Source organism: Channa argus, chromosome 16 (genome assembly GCF_033026475.1).
Source record: "Channa argus isolate prfri chromosome 16, Channa argus male v1.0, whole genome shotgun sequence".
In the NCBI taxonomy this organism is placed as follows: domain Eukaryota; kingdom Metazoa; phylum Chordata; class Actinopteri; order Anabantiformes; family Channidae; genus Channa; species Channa argus.
This window is the reverse complement of record NC_090212.1, coordinates 10,835,800-10,851,961: the sequence shown is the minus strand read 5'-3', so window position 1 is coordinate 10,851,961 and position 16,162 is coordinate 10,835,800. Positions and strand designations below refer to the sequence as shown.

Genomic DNA, 16,162 nt, shown 5'->3' with positions numbered 1-16,162 from the left:
TGCTAAAATTAAAGTATGAGCTATCAAGATTTTAGGAGATAACGTGTCTATAATGAACTTAAGATTGAAAAAAAGCAAAAAAGAAAATGTCTTTCCAACATTTAGGAGTCGTGTGTAGCCAAACTCTTAGGATGGGTGATGGTGGTGGGGAAGGGCATGCAGTAATCCAGCAGGCCTGATGGTGCTCTCTGCAAACCTGCAGTGATCGTTTGCACATGCCAGGCAACCTGGATTTCATTAGCCCTCCTTTTCTCATCCCATCCCCTGCAATTCAAATAAACAGCAATGAGATTTCCAGAGGTAAAGCCTTTTTTGGGTGGGGGGTCTGCTCCCTACAGCTCAATCCAAACCGATGGCCGTTTGCCTTCCTGAAGACCGGACAACCCCCCAACTTTAGCATGAGGGAGAATGAATCTGAGCCACTGTCAGTCACAGACCCTAAGCCTGCATGCTAAAAAGAACATACACCCCTTTCTTGGCTCTTGAGGATTTTCTGTGAATTCATGAATTTCCACTCTATAGATGTGTTCACCGAGTGGGCACCCGACCAAACCAGCAAGAAGAGATAAGGCGGAGACAAACTGGATGAACCAAAGGGGATTTAATTTGATTCATGTCACGTCTGTTTTGGAGTATAGGCCTTATATATGATCTAACTGATGACCTAAATAAACAAAGCTTGTTTGTCTGTGCTCACTGTTGAGGCACAGCCAAGTGAAGAAGAAAACAATGCTAGAGTCTGGCGGGAAAGGGAGGGGGAGAGAGTCTACCAGGATAAAGTTACCTGTGCACAGGTGACCTCGTCGCCAAGGGCAGTGGATTAGCTGATTGTTAGGTATCAGGTAACTCCTCCTGTAATATTGAAGAGGGTGAAAAAAGCTTTGTTGAAGCCCCGAACAATATGCCATTTGCAGCAGGAGCCTATGGTCTGTGGATCTCACGGGGAGGGGGTCCCAGAAAACTCCAAATTCTACTTTGGTATAGTGCCCATAAATCAGACAGGGAAAGGACCGCAATTGTGTGGAAGGTGTGTTGTACATTTTTCATGGAGAATCGACAAAGTTCTTTGCCTTTTCACATTTTTAAATCAGGACACTCCCATATCTAAATTGCAGTTCATGTTTTTTGCCTACAATTTTAACCATGCAACATAAAACATAGTTCGGTGTGCAGTAAAGAAGAGGGAACTCCCCCACAACGCTGGCCTTATTAAAAACACTGACCTCTGATCTTTCAGATGGTTTCAAAGCTGACATTTAATGCGGTGCAGCAGACTGCAAGCCATATGTAACATGACCTGGTGAGCATGGTACTACACTGCTCCACGTCCCACTAATGAGAGGGCAGGGGTCAGCGGGTACCAGCTTGCTCATACAGACCCACCACTACTGGCCAAGTTCCTGGCCTGTCCTGGGAGAAACAAAATTTACTACTGGCTGCAATGGTCTTTGGAAAGTAATTGATTATTGTGAAAGATAGAAAGCAAATACCGTAAATGTCCTCAAAGTTGTGGAGCCTTCCTTTACCTCCCTAGCTGTTGCTTGGCAGAGTAGAAGGTATGTGCACATGTCTGCTCCATCATTCAGTGTGGGAAGGAGAAGATGCAACCAGCATGAATCACTGGTTGGTTCTGGACTACAAGGACAGAAAATATAAGTCATGAGGACAGTTTTAAGTGTGCAGTGTTTGTGTGTCTGATACACACGGACACACAGGGGCAGCAGCTGGGGGGCAGCGTCATGTCCACACCACAGCGGTCAAACACCACTTTGTAACAGGAGTAGAGCAGATGAGGCCTCATGCGACCAGTGAACATCACAGACACACACACACACACACACACACACCTGCTTCTCAGCTGTCTGACCGCTCAAACGTTCATATTCGCAAAAGCACAAACAAGGACTCACCCTCTCTGGAGTTAAATTTTAACTTGTATAATCGCATTGTCATGGCGCCCCCTCCCTGCCAGCAGACTCTCGGGGAGCTGCGCATCACCTTTGAAACGTTTCTTGTGTTTGTCCATCCGCCTGTTTTGTTTATTTACTCCAGCCCTGTGGTAAAAATATTAATAATAATTTCCCTAAAACAAATATCTTCATCTACACGCCCGGGGCGTGTTTACCGAGCATTGAACTGTAAAAAGCCGAGGCCGTAATTGCATATTTGTGGAGGTGGCCCTCTGAGGAAATGCGTAATGATTTTGAAGGGGGGTGGGGGTGCATTTGTATCAGGTCTAATTTTCCAACATGACAGGAAACTCTGTTAAGCTGATAATTGCAGCTCCAATTTCATTTAACTCACTCATGTCAACAGTTGTGTTTTGTTTTGAGAGAAGGAGCTGCTTTTTTTACTGCCTTTCACCTCACTGAAAGAGCCGCTTCCACTCTTAATTAAAGACACATTTAGGACATATTGAATTAGGCACAAATTCTATACGCCAGCGGCAAATTGTTGATTGTATTAATTAATTTGTCAGTTGATGCGCAGTAAATTAAAATGTCCAATGGTAATATTTTTACTTGTTTCAGTCTATAGGAAAAATAATTATTTTAGTAAATTACACCTATAAGACAAATTATTTTAATAGTTCTTCTGTTTGAAATATTTCTTTGTTTTTATTGCAGTAAATGCTACCCTTGCAGTGTCACCAAAAAAACATCTGAAGAAAAAAAAAAACAAATGTGACATTTTTTTAACTTATTTTAAACTGCTTTGTTCCAGTCGATACAGCTGAAATAGCACTTTAGGTTCAGATAGAGTGAAAACCATCTGCTCAGTGAGCCAGTGCTCGTTTCAATTTTCCTCCATATTTTCAAAAAAATACGAAGCCCCCGGTAGGAAACGCGAGCTTTTTGATGCTGACATTTTTATGAAGTGTTTTCTGGTGTTTTAAGTCGAGCCTCTTTCTTTCTCTCATTCTCCCCCACTGGACACCAGTGTCACTGACACATTTTATGTGTTTTTCCCCAAAGTGAAGGCCTGTGTAACAAATTCCAAGCAATATGGGAGATTGACTTTTTCTACCAGTAAGTCAATTAATGAGGAGTTTCTATACTCGTGTCTTTATGGCTTTCTTGAAGTGGAATAATTCAGTATTTCTTCGAAGTGAAAATATTCTGACTCGTTTGAGAGTTTACGGGAACATAGAAGTGACTACACTTTGAAGCATCCCAGAGCTGTGTCAACCCTCAGCCCAAATCTAGTTCTTTGTTGAAGGTAACAGTAAAGCTGTTTTATGAACAGAAAAACCCTGTAACAAGAATGAGGAATCCCCGCTCCCTGCATGTCACATTTTGAAAAGAGTAACGTGTGGTGGTGTACCCCAAGTATTGCATTACTTGCCGGGGTATGAAGAGCCCGGGCCTGGCCGTGGCATAGGCGGAGGCAGAGAGTCCACATCTTGAAATAATCTCGCCCCCCGGGCTGCTCGGGTTAAAGGAGGAGGCGCGGCGCAATGTGGTAGAGATATTAGAGAAACCCGAGAGCTGCTCATCAGACAGCTCATTTACTGAAGCACTGAGGTTTTACACAGGCCGAGTGCAGCTAGACCCCGAGCTAATGTGGTCTGAGAGCGTGTGTGTCCACCAAGGACAGACCTACACTTCAACATGCACATTAGGAGCCACAGAAGCATCTACCATGATGAAGTAGTCTGTAGTTGCGCACAAAAAGCAGTAATTTACTTTAGAAAATGTTTACTTGGTGAAAATTATGGTGCAAGTTCAAGGCTTTGCATTTTTTAAAGAAATACTAAGCATAGACTTTTAGCTACAAATGACAGCCTATTGATTTTAAAAAAGTGAATGCACACTATTGCCAAAATAAAGTAAAGTACTTGAATTAACTCCAGAGTCTTGCAGGTTTAATCGAATAACAGTAGTTGGTGTTTCAGGCACTGAGCCGCATGTCAAACATTCAGGAAAAAAACCGACGTTTATGTCCTGATAAAAGGTAGATGATGGACAATTAGTTTTTAACATTTAATGTTTCATTTTTAATAGGGAAAACCAAGCCTGATTATCATTAACAATAATTTTTGCTTATAATTTATTTTACATTGTTGGAAATTAGAAACAGGTTATGTTCCAGAGAGGAGACCTTCAGAGAGATGTTTTCGCCCAAAAACTAACATTTAAAGCCTTTAATCTATATAGTAAAACGACTTACAGTATAGGGGTCATCTTATAAAACGTTTTGCTTGCATTTGCTTATGTCTAATGGTATTTTATGGCCGAGTTTTGTTTCTTAATATATAATATCGAAGGGGAGTTTAGTTTCAGACTCTGGTGCAGATAAAGAAACGTGATCTATATGGCACAAACCAGCAACTGCACCACCAAGAACCAGTGTCACGGAGAACTCATTTACTAATGGATTGGTTTAGTATTTCACCCAACAGAAAACACTGGAGCCACTGCGGTGCCCGTTTAATCCTTGAAATATAAATGCAGACTACAGGCTAGAAGCACCTCTTCAATAACACGTGATGGTGCAGGCAATAAATGTAAGACTGCAAACAAATAGAGAGATTGTTTATCTGTCTAGACAGCAGCCTGTGTAATATTAATTTTCTAAACTACCATGAACAAAAAAATGAGTCTTCATCCGCGGAAAATAAAATGATGGCTTGACACAAATCAATGTTGGAAAAAGCTGTTGAATTAACAGTATGGACTATATTGTGTATTCGATGTTTGTCAAGTTTGTGCAGCAAGCTTAGACCATGGTGTTTGACATCAGCCTCTTTCTCTCTGTGTGTCTCTCTCTCTCTCTCACACACACACACACACACACACACAGACACACACACACGCTTAATGTTGTGGATTCCCCACAGCTGCTCTATATGGCTCATAACACCTTTGGCAGGTTCCCCAGAAAAAAAGTCTTGCGCAACAGCATGAACTGAAATCACTTTTTAAATAATATCACCTCATAAAATCAAACACTTTTTAGTGACTAGGTAAAGTGGACTAGAAGCAAGTTCTTTTAGTTAGTGTGGGCAGTGACAACCTACTGTTTGATGTAAGAATGCGAGAATAAACAAAAATCAATTAGGACTGTGCGTTTTCCTAGACAAACACTCTGCTGCCATAACTTTATTACTACCAATTTAGCCTATGTGTACCCTTCAGAAGTGGATACTTACGCTTCCACATACAAAGAGCTTTGTGTTTTTGTGGGTTCACCTCTCACTGACAATTGTTACAGATAACGTAAAGAGACGGAGTGTGCGGTTTTTCTCACATGGCGAAGTCATTTAGTTCATTATAGTGGACATATATTCAGAACATGTTAATAAGGTTTTAAAGAGGTCTGTAATAATTGATTAGTGTTTAGGTGCTGCTCTGCTCCCTCAGCTGAAGCGGGAGATGGAGTGTGGGGGCGGGAGGTGGGAGTGCTCCTATTTCAGCCCCTGACGCACAGCCTCTGGGGAGGAAACGGAGCTGCAAACTCAGTCCTGCCCTGCTGTACAGCGTGCAGGGCAGAGGGAGAGCCAATCACCGAAACGCACAGGCTCCCTTTAAGTCTGACATATCTCCAACAGGAACAAATTGTCCCAACAATCAACATCCCAATCTGCTGCGCGCATCAGGGGCTGCAGTGGAGTGCATGGTCTATAGGCCTGTACTGTACGGGCGGATTGCACTGGATTGCATCAAGAGAAGAAACTCTAAACACACAAAAGTAAACGACAGCTATCGCTTTGGATAACAACGTTCTGGGCGGAGGAGTGACCTCGGACATCATGTCGATTTTACCGTCCTTCGGCTTTACGCAGGAGCAAGTGGCGTGCGTTTGCGAGGTGCTGCAGCAGGGAGGAAACCTGGAGAGGCTCGGCCGCTTCCTGTGGTCTCTACCCGCTTGTGATCACCTCCACAAGAACGAGAGCGTCCTCAAAGCGAAGGCGGTGGTTGCGTTTCACCGTGGGAACTTCAGGGAGCTCTATAAGATCCTGGAGAGCCATCAATTTTCTCCGCACAACCACCCGAAACTACAGCAGCTCTGGCTGAAGGCGCACTACGTGGAAGCGGAGAAGCTGCGCGGCCGGCCGCTGGGAGCTGTAGGGAAGTACCGGGTGAGGAGGAAATTTCCGCTGCCACGCACGATATGGGACGGCGAAGAGACCAGTTACTGCTTTAAAGAGAAGTCTAGAGGAGTCCTGAGAGAGTGGTACACGCATAACCCATATCCGTCCCCGCGGGAAAAGAGAGAGTTGGCCGAGGCCACAGGACTGACCACCACGCAGGTCAGCAACTGGTTCAAAAACAGACGGCAGAGAGACAGAGCCGCAGAGGCGAAGGAGAGGTAGGTTTGACTGACACCACCTCGGTGTCGCATGGAATTTCGGACATTCAAAAGACATTTTTGTTTGCATATTTACAAACAGCTTAGGAGAAACATTACAAAAATGTGGATACAAGCAGAAAAGTTGGGACATGAGTCATACGGCTCTGAGAATATTAATACTGCACACAGACTAGTACTTCTAAGAGGAATCATTTTAATTCCACCAAAATTGTATTGAATTTGTTTCCTAATTTTGGACGTGTAGAAGTCTCAAACCAGCCCTGTCCTGACTACAGAGAGGACAGGTAAACAGTAGCGTGCTGCTGACAAATGATGAATTTTCTCCAGAAACATTTAGTTGTAACCTAAGACCTAAACTACACACATCTGAACTATACAGTTTTAGATATAAAAATAATACAATTGGATATTTGTTAATGAAGAACAGGTATTAAAAACACACACAAAAAACCCCAACATGGCCACATTTTTTGGAGATAGGGTGTTAAAGGTTAATCTGGGTTACAATTAACCCAAATTAAGACACCATGACAAACACACTTGAACAAGGTTGTGTCATCACACTACATAAAGAAAAATATACAATCATAAAGGACGACATTTAGGTGGGGCAAAGGCCTCTTAAATATATATATTTTTTGCTTCTGTAAATTTGTAGCTATATATAATATATTTATTCAACATGTATCTACAGACCTACTAACATTTTGATCTAATGCCACAATTCTACATGTGTATTTGCCAATTTCTATAATATTTTCCCCATGTCATTTCCAGAGAGAACAGTGAAAACAACAACGCAGGCGGCAACAAACAGAACCAGCTGTCCCCGCTGGATGGAGGAAAGTCTCTCATGTCCAGCTCGGAGGACGAGTTTTCGCCACCTCAGAGCCCCGACCACAGCTCAGCGCTTTTGCTCCAGGGCAACATGAGCCACCCCGGGGCCTCCGCTTACCCCATGTCCGGCCTGGGGCCCCCACAGCCGGTGCACGGCATGCACGGACACCCGCACCAACTGCAGGATTCTTTGTTGGGACCTCTAACCTCCAGTCTTGTGGATTTGGGCTCTTAAAGAGGCTGCCAGATTATTCTATTTTACAAAAAAAGACCAGAAAAAAGAAGACTGATAAGTGTATCAGATTGAATACATGTATGAAATAACACTATAGTAGCCTACCTTATAATGAAGACTGACTTGTCTGTCGTTACATTTGGTTTAGAACAAAATTACTTTAATGCGCTTAACATGTATATGGCCCCACACAGGAGGATTTCTGATCTCCTGCACACTAAAAACACACAAACGGGACCTTTCTGAAACTCCTAACTCGACGTAACACTTAACTGGACTGCCCATTTGCTTAATTTATGATATTTTGTTAAGATCTATAGCAAGCTCCTGCGATGGAAACTAAGAGGTAACGTTTTCATTAGAGTCATGGTAATTAGTTTCCAATAAAACAAAAGTAATGCATTGGTCTCTGTGTTATTTGTGTTTTTGGATGAAAATAACAGTAATGTACAGGCCTAGCTGTAGATCCCGGTCTCAAACCTGCGCGGCGGATAATCTGAAAGTTTATATTTATTTGTTAATAAAAAATAGGCAAAGGAACGGATATAAGGCAATTCGTTTCTTAATATAAACGTTGATTGTTCCTGTTGCTTAGAATATATGCATCGTAAAGAAATTTGTAAATTACTCGCAACAATCCCAAACAAACCGTCCCACCTATACTTTGGTGGCATTTGTAATTCTATCAGAAGTTTTTCGGACGAAGATTAAAGCAGTTCTACGGTTTCCTCGGTTTCAAACAATAATAATGGTAATTCAGAGCACAATTCAAACACAGAGTCATGAAGGGAAATTTAATTATATAAATGTGAGTCAACATCAGCAGCTGTCAGTCAGGAGGCGGTTGTGTACACATGAAGCAGCGTTGGTTCTTTTTGAATCTCGGGTCTGTACATGTTTGGCTGAAGGAGGCAGAGGGGTTTTTCTCTTTTTTGTCATTTTTAGCCGGAGTGCTGCGGATCATTGGCTTTTTGTTTCCGTGTTTTCTTTGCTCTCTGCGAGAGTTTGTTCTGTTGGTTCTGGGCCATGGGAAAGAGCCACCACTCAACCCTTACCAACTCTGGATTTTATGACAAAGGAAATCCCATATGGAAAAAAAGTCTGAAGTTCACTGCTTGATGAAATAGATGCCCTGTAAACAAAACAAAACGAAAACAGAATATAAACATACATAATTGCAAAAATACAATCAATGAGAGACACTGACAGACAATCCCAGCCTTATATTAGCCTATAGGCCATCACACTGCATTACAGCAATAACAATAATAATAACAACAATATTAATAATAAACTGACAGACATAGCTGGAGTGGATATGAGTATCTGGTGGTCTGAGAACAGGAATCTGGTGAAGACAGCTCTCTTGTCCCCCAACCCCCTACCCTCTCTTTGGGCTCATGTCAGGGTAAATTGTTTTGAGCAGAGAGCACCGAGGATTTCCTGAGCATAATCTGAAACAGTCGCTGCTAGCATTACTGCCTGATTGCGAAGATTGCAGGGCTGCAGGGCTGCAGAACCCTGGCTTCAGTGAAGGGACCTTGAGGTATTCTACAACCCAGAGGCCTCCCCCTGTCTCTCTTTTATTCTCTCAGGCACTCTGGTCTACTGAAAACACCGGGGCTGTGCTCCCTATCTATCACCTACAGCTTTCCATATGGTTGTGTTTGAGTGATGTGTCTGTCTGGCTGTCCTCACCAGACCCTCCATCAGCAGGATTTCAGTCAGTGATTCTGGTTGTTACGTTTTATTTAATCCAATATGTGAAAATTAGTGTACAATTAATATTCAGATCATTATTTAAGTCAAAATATCAACATTACAAAATAAAAGGACGTGATTGCATGTATAGGAGAAGCATTAGCAGCAAAATCTTCTTAAAGTACCAAAAGTTTGAATGCCAGGAATGTCCCCTGACAATCTTTGACTTTTTTGAGTAGTATCAGATGAATTAACATTAAGGTGAAGCTTTTTTGCTATATACTAATTCCTTGTTGATTTTTAACAATGCAGCACATTTTATAACTGTTTGCAAATGTAACCTGCCGAGTAATTGAGCTTTGAGATAAATTTGCTTCAAGAAAAACTATTGTTTTCCCTAGAAATCTATGGGGAGTAGCATCAAATTCAAAGCGTACAAATACCTCTAAACTGTAGGCAAGGCCCCTGGAAGCATGGTTTCAAATGTTATTTCTCTGGAATCTAAAACATTTAGTGTGAATAAAAATAAAATCAAATAATACGATATATTCAAAATCTCAGTTACTTTCTTCATGAGGACTGTGGCCTACAAATGTGGGCAAACAACCCCACAACTTGTTGATTCAAGTGTTGCTCAGTCTTGATTGATACAGTGGAATACAGCGTGTAACATCATTTTTCCATTTAAGCCTTCGCCTCCTCAAACCAGAAAAGAGAGGACAGGCAAATGCATAAAAACTGAATTTTGTCATGTGGGGAAAAAAAAAATTCCAATAGCTGAAAATTGTTTAGTAATTTCCATCACTTACACTACGTAGCTAAAATGTAGAGAAGTGTTCAAATAAGGTCACTTATTTCCAAATGGCCACAGAAACATTTTCATATTCATATTCTTACAATGTTATTTCTGCCTGAAATGTAAAATCATGGTAGATAGTTGATGTTTTCTATCCATGAGGACTGCTTCTCATATTTTGGTCACTTTTTAGATGGTACCACCAGCTATGGTTTTTAAAATATTTGTCCATGGGCATTAAAACAGAGCATTTTACTTCATCGGGTGTGTAGCACAAAATAAAACAGTGATTTAACTTGTATTCAAGAATTTAAAACCATAAATGTTCACACCCCAATCCCACTGGATTGGCTGGAAGTCATATTCAGCAGAGGTTCTGTAAATCACATATTTTTGCCGGCAGCAGGTCTCATAGTCTTGGCAAATAGTGATGCAAAAATACTGACAAATTAACAAACAGGTGATCACAAAGCCTCCACATTGACTCCATATACCTGATAATCTATTGAAAACATGTCCAGCAGAGAACAGACACAGCTAGGATTAAAAAAGGCTCTGTGCTACAAGACGGGGAGAGTCACCTTCAGGATAGTGCAGAGCCTAAAATCAATCCAACACGGAAACTCTGACAGTGCTTTTAATCGTGCACGAATCCCTCGCTTCCGAATCCAGAGGGACAACGTTTGCATTCATAAATCTATCTGCTGCACCAGCCACACAGTGTGTCTTCCTCCCATCAGCTATGCAGTGAGTGTAAGTTGTGTTTCACGCTATAGACAAGATGACAAAAGCTGGAGGCAACGTCAGACTACAACAGTGCCAGTAACAACAGCTGCTGATGGCAAACAGAGTCTGAATCATCAGGAGGGCATTTCATTTGTCATAGGTATAAGTGGCAGTGGCTCTAAATCAACAGCAGGAAGCGCCCTGACGTGTGCAAATAAACATGGAGAATAGCCCGCATGAGTCTGGCCCGTCTGTCTCAGCTGGGCTCATGTTTTTCTGGCATTGGAATCAGTGACCGCCTCCTATAAGGACTAAATCTAAAGCTGAGGAACTTTTTAGATGGGTCGCCTGTGCATGGTCTGCTGCCTGCAGGTAGCTTTGCGCCACATGGGAGCCAAGTGTAAGACAGCCCCAGGTATCCAAAACCACAAACTGTATGAGGGGTGTGTGTCAGAGAGTGGGGGGTGTGGGGAAGAAAAGAGGGGGAGTAGTGGTGGTGAGCAGGCGGGTGATGAGGGACAAAAGGATCTTTTCAGATTTTCAGGTGGTGGTGAAGGGGGGGGGGGGGGGGGGATGTGGAGAGATTTTCTTACCAATGATGCATGGATCTGACAATGTTCCTGCCTGGCCTTACCCACAGGCATATACAGGCTTTGTGTGTGTGTGTGTGTGTGTGTGTGTGTGTGAGAGAGAGAGAGAGAGAGAGAGAAAGAAAGAAAGAGAAAGAGAGAGAATAAAACTGAGTTAAGTTAAACTCATAATATTTTTCAATCACTCTGCAGAAATCTGCTGTATTTCCCTGATATAAGGGTGTATAGATCACTGCTAACACACTACTCTGCCTAAAAAAGTTCATTACTCTGATCCATATACAGCTTCCACTCACAAGAGAAGCCACTCAGGAAGCTCTTTTGTGACAGAGCTGAAAGAAATATTTATCTTCCTCTTCCAGTGAGATGAGTGATGTATGACCCTGGGTTTAGACACGAGGAGGTGGAAGCTCTGCCAATGGTCCCTGACTGTTACAGTGTTAAATAGCATGTTGTGTGTCAAATGAAGGACAGCATCATATACGTTACCTGAGGAACTGTGGAAAAGACAGAGGACAAGATAAGACGTGTAGGTAATGTCTATGATAGAGGACTTGTATAAATGAAATGTGGCCCGAGGGCACAGGCTCATATAACAAACTCTTCCTGAGACAAAACCCAGCTCTGGTTCCTCAGAATCAGATATCTATATTTTTGGAGCTTACAGAGAAAGGTGATAGTTGCATTAGTCTCCTGTTTTTCATCAAGAACGCGTCTTCAGTGAGGGATGATTTTCGAAAGCTTTGTGGGGATTTAACAAAAGTTTTTAACCTTGGTTTCAGACATTTAAAGCCAAGTCAAACCAATATCATGAGTTATTTACTGTACTGTGTGTTCACAGTCAATATTTCTACCTATGGGTAAGAATTTGAAGTTGGAGGAAGGTGCTGTAATATAAGAAGAATTAGTAGCTGTAAACATTGGTCCCAAATCCTCCATAATTGGTTATTAGTGTTTTAATGCATTGTAGAGTGAAAATAAAATCACAAGAGCAATTTCAATTACAGGAAAAACAAAGTTAGGCTTTTTCTTTACATGTTTAAATAAATTGTTATAAAATTATTTTAATACCTATCATGCTTGTGGCTGAAGATGAAAGTAAACATTTTTAAACAGAAATTTTCCAGAATATCTTGGCAGTTTTCAGTTTATTTTTCTTTTACTCAAGCCAGAGTAAATATGTCATTTTTTTGATACTTTAGCCACACATTATTAGAAATATCTATAGTAGTATTTACAGTAAATACATAGTATTTACAGGAGTATAACAGTGTATAGGAGACGAGTCTAAATAAACTACAGTACCCAAGTTCCAAAGTTTAACTGTATGGCTGACTAATATATTTTTTATAACACAAATGGATGGATTCTATGGGAGCATTACAGAAATATAGATTTTTTTGCAGACATTATAGGGAGTTAACAATTGTACACTGTACGGTTCTCAGTGGAAGAGAAAAACTGGATGAAAAACTTTCCTTAAGTTAAAAACCATGTCCATATAAAGTAGGATGTTTTAGGCCTTTAAGTCTTACATAGATGGTCAGCTTTAAATACAAAAACTTAATTCAGCTCTTTTCTTGAGTCATTGACCATTGCGGATGTTCGTGGAAAGGTGGGAAAATGTGTAGCTAAGCAGGGATGTGCATAACTAAAAGAGAAGTGTGGTCTTATTCTGTGTTTTTATTTTTGCCATGAAAAGCCCCAAGACAACCATACATTTCTCCTAAGAGGTATCTGTGTGTCCAAACCTGAAAGAGCCTTTTCCGTTGGACCACAGAGCAACACTGTTGTTCAAAAACTATTAAAAAACACATAAGTGGGGCACATCGTTGGACTGCCTGGCTTGTTCCATTTTTAACATGAATATGGGCACTGTAGTTAATTTTGATTCAATTCCACAAACACCATCGTGCTGCTGTAAATATTCAACAGCGCTTATTAATCTGCTGCTCAAAACAGCCCCCAACAAATTCACAATTTACTTCTACTTATGTAATATTACTTGAAAACTCCGGTGTCGAGCTGTTGTAGGAAATAAACTTTAAAAAAGAAATATTTGTGAGTTTTCTTAAGATTTACATCCACACTAGTTAAGAAATTGGCAAATTTCCATCTTTTTGTTGGAGATGTTGACAATAACAAATTACAGAATAACATCGTATTTGTCCATTAAAGCATGTGTATAGTTACAAAAAGCAAGTTAGAGACTTAGTTGTTATTATACAGTACTGGAAGGTGCAGAGCGTAAAATAGACTTAATGGCATCTTTAAGGGAGCCAGCCGTAACCAGAGTCATAATGACTGGGTTGGGTATCGTGTTATGGGCAATATTTCACAATAGAATTAATAATTGATATTTCTGCAGACTGTTATTGCTCGTTGCTCTGCCTTTGTGTCCAGCCAACAAAGATCCATGGGTCTAAACACAACCTCATCACTGCTCTGGGCTTGAGGGGTTTTTGGGGAAGGGTGAGGGTGGCAGACACAACAAGAGGAAGTGGTATGGGATATGGGATAATGAAATCTACCTCACACTCTGGTGGGGCATCACCTCACCTTTCCTGGGGCTCACAAATAGCTTAAATAACCATTGCCCCCCTACTTCACACACATGATCCACATCCCCACTGTTTTCAAACCAGATCACAGCTACCCTCCACCAGGACCCTGCAGCTATGTGCAGTTTGTACTTTGTTTGCCAGCGTTAGAGTGACAGCAGCCTGAATCTGAGCTGCCATCTTCCTCCCCTTGCCCTTCATCTTTATACTGCAGAGCAGGATAAAATACCCTTCTTGGTTCCATGCAGAAAAAAAGAAAAACATTCAGGAAATGAAAGTTGTAACACGATCCTCTGTGTGCCAAACGTCTCCCTGAGCAGGGACAAAAGGCCCAGAGAAAATCTTCTGGGCCTATTTTAGTCCGCAGATGATAGAAGGGAGGATGGTGAGGAGAGAGAAACAGGAGAGACAAAAAGAGAAGGCATAAAATTATGATGAGTGAAGAATGAGAAATCAGGAGTGGGGGAGAACTGGAATTGCAGTGAAATAGGAGAACAAGAGTTTGGGTGCTAGAGTGATAAACTCTTATGTGCAGAGTGCTCCTGCAGCCCTCACAGTGCACAGAGCCCCAAATCCCTTGATATGCATGCAGCAAGCAAAATAAACTTCCCATTCCGGTCCTGCAGTATGTTTTCCAATGGATCTCTCCTGAGAGAAAGCCTTCATGACTCCTCATCCATTGCTTATAGTCCAGTGGAGTGTGTCCAAGATGAGGGCGAAGGACTTTTGGTGTTCAACAATGAAGCTGGAGAAATAACAGAATCTTACTTGCCCACACATTTATTAATGATGCGGGACGAAAAGCGAGTGAACCTCTCTCTCTTTCTGTCATTTGATGAGACCTTTTAATCTCCCACCATTCGTGGGCCATGGGTGATCACCAGATTGCGCTGGCAGCAGAGGGAGGGGGAAATGCCACCGTTCTGAGTGTCCCCTCGCTGCTGACTAGTGTATTTGTGGCATGGTGTCAACGGCCGGTGGTAATTACCAGGCTCTCTCCGAGTTACTGCCACATCAATGTGCCACCGGCTCTGGTATGCCAGCTAAGCTCTGTTATTAGGCACAGAGCTGCCACTGCACAGTAGGAGCTGCTTTAGCAGATAGAGTGTCCATCTATTTATTTAATGAATCACTTTACATCTGACAAAGCACAGACTGAAATGCTAAAGTAATATGATTTCTAACATGTTTGGGAAACACCTTATGTGGAAACTATAATTATGCACAAAGGTGTTGTCATCTGGGGGTCACTTATCCCTCAAAGATGAATAACGGAGAAGAGCCCATGTCAGAAACATGTAGTGTTCTGCATATTATGCATTAAACATTCAAATTATCAAAATTGAGCAGCTGTTTGAGACAAACATGGAAATTCTAAAATTTTGCTTTTAAACGCAAATATTACTTTTGATGAAATTATCAAAATGCCGAAACAAAAGCAGATTTTTTGATCAAAAATAAACCTGTCAGTGGATTTTCCTTATACAGTAATTATAACCTACCTGCATGTTTACAAAGGTGACATTTGTTTGTAACCTCTGAAAGTACATATTTATGACCACAGCTCACTCTGCAGTTACCTGGAGATGAAAATTATAATTTAAAAAAATGAATCTCATACCTCTTATTTACAACAAGGTGGCAGATAAAAAAAAAACTGTGATAAGGCCATTGTGTTTCTCAAGCACATAAGTTGTGTCTTTATGCCCCAAACAGTTACACTAAATGACGACACATAAATAACAGATGTGTCTGAATATTCTCAGACCTGTAAATTGTACCACAATAATCAACAGTTTTTAAAAGTGTAAATTCTTGATTTCCCAACTATGTTAATTTGTGTGATGAAAAACGAGGAAAAAACTTTCATTGTCATTTAGACAACGTGCAGTAAAATTGTGATTTAGTATGAGGCCCTGTGTGAGATAAGGATGAGCTGATAATTAGGCCAGTATTTGTGACAATTGCATGGTATGTAATTGGTATGTAAAGGACAAATTCAAATGGAAATTCTAAAACACCTGAATACTAGATACAAGTTTGTAACAAATGTATCTGTGGATTTTGTATTAGGTGTGTGAAGCCTCTGCTGGGACCGTTTGTGAAGCCTTAACAGATTCAGACTGAAGGGCAGGAGAGAGACTGCTACACTCTCTTCGTCAGGTCTATAACTATGACCCAAAGCTTGAAAGAGAAAGGCTCAAGGTGCTGAACTTAAACTTGGCGACAGCTGCAGAAACTGGAGACCAGGGAGTTTAAATATAGACCCTTTAAATCCCATGCGATGACCTTGCTCTGCCTCGACACTTTCTTACACATGTGCATTAACACCATCCACTCAGTAATGCTGTATTCTCGTTTACACTTGGGCAAGAACATATTCATAGTGAACTTATCATCT

At 41.3% G+C, this 16,162-nt stretch overlaps 1 protein-coding gene across 1 annotated transcript; it reads left to right on the top strand.

Annotated features, from left to right (window-relative positions):
• The first annotated feature begins 5,457 nt into the window (after positions 1–5,457).
• Positions 5,458–7,789, top strand: LOC137101794 (homeobox protein six1b). The gene is made up of 2 exons (XM_067480633.1): positions 5,458–6,312; positions 7,093–7,789. Exons 1-2 carry the CDS (start codon positions 5,753–5,755, stop codon positions 7,385–7,387), a joined length of 855 nt encoding a protein of 284 aa, XP_067336734.1. The 5' UTR covers positions 5,458–5,752; the 3' UTR covers positions 7,388–7,789.
• The last annotated feature ends 8,373 nt before the right edge of the window (positions 7,790–16,162 follow it).

Coding starts and splice junctions, on each gene's coding strand:
- LOC137101794 (XM_067480633.1), top strand. CDS start 5,753: ATGTCGATTTTACCGTCCTTCGGCTTTACGCAGGAGCAAGTGGCGTGC. Junction 6,313..7,092: donor GCCGCAGAGGCGAAGGAGAG/GTAGGTTTGACT, acceptor TGTCATTTCCAG/AGAGAACAGTGAAAACAACA.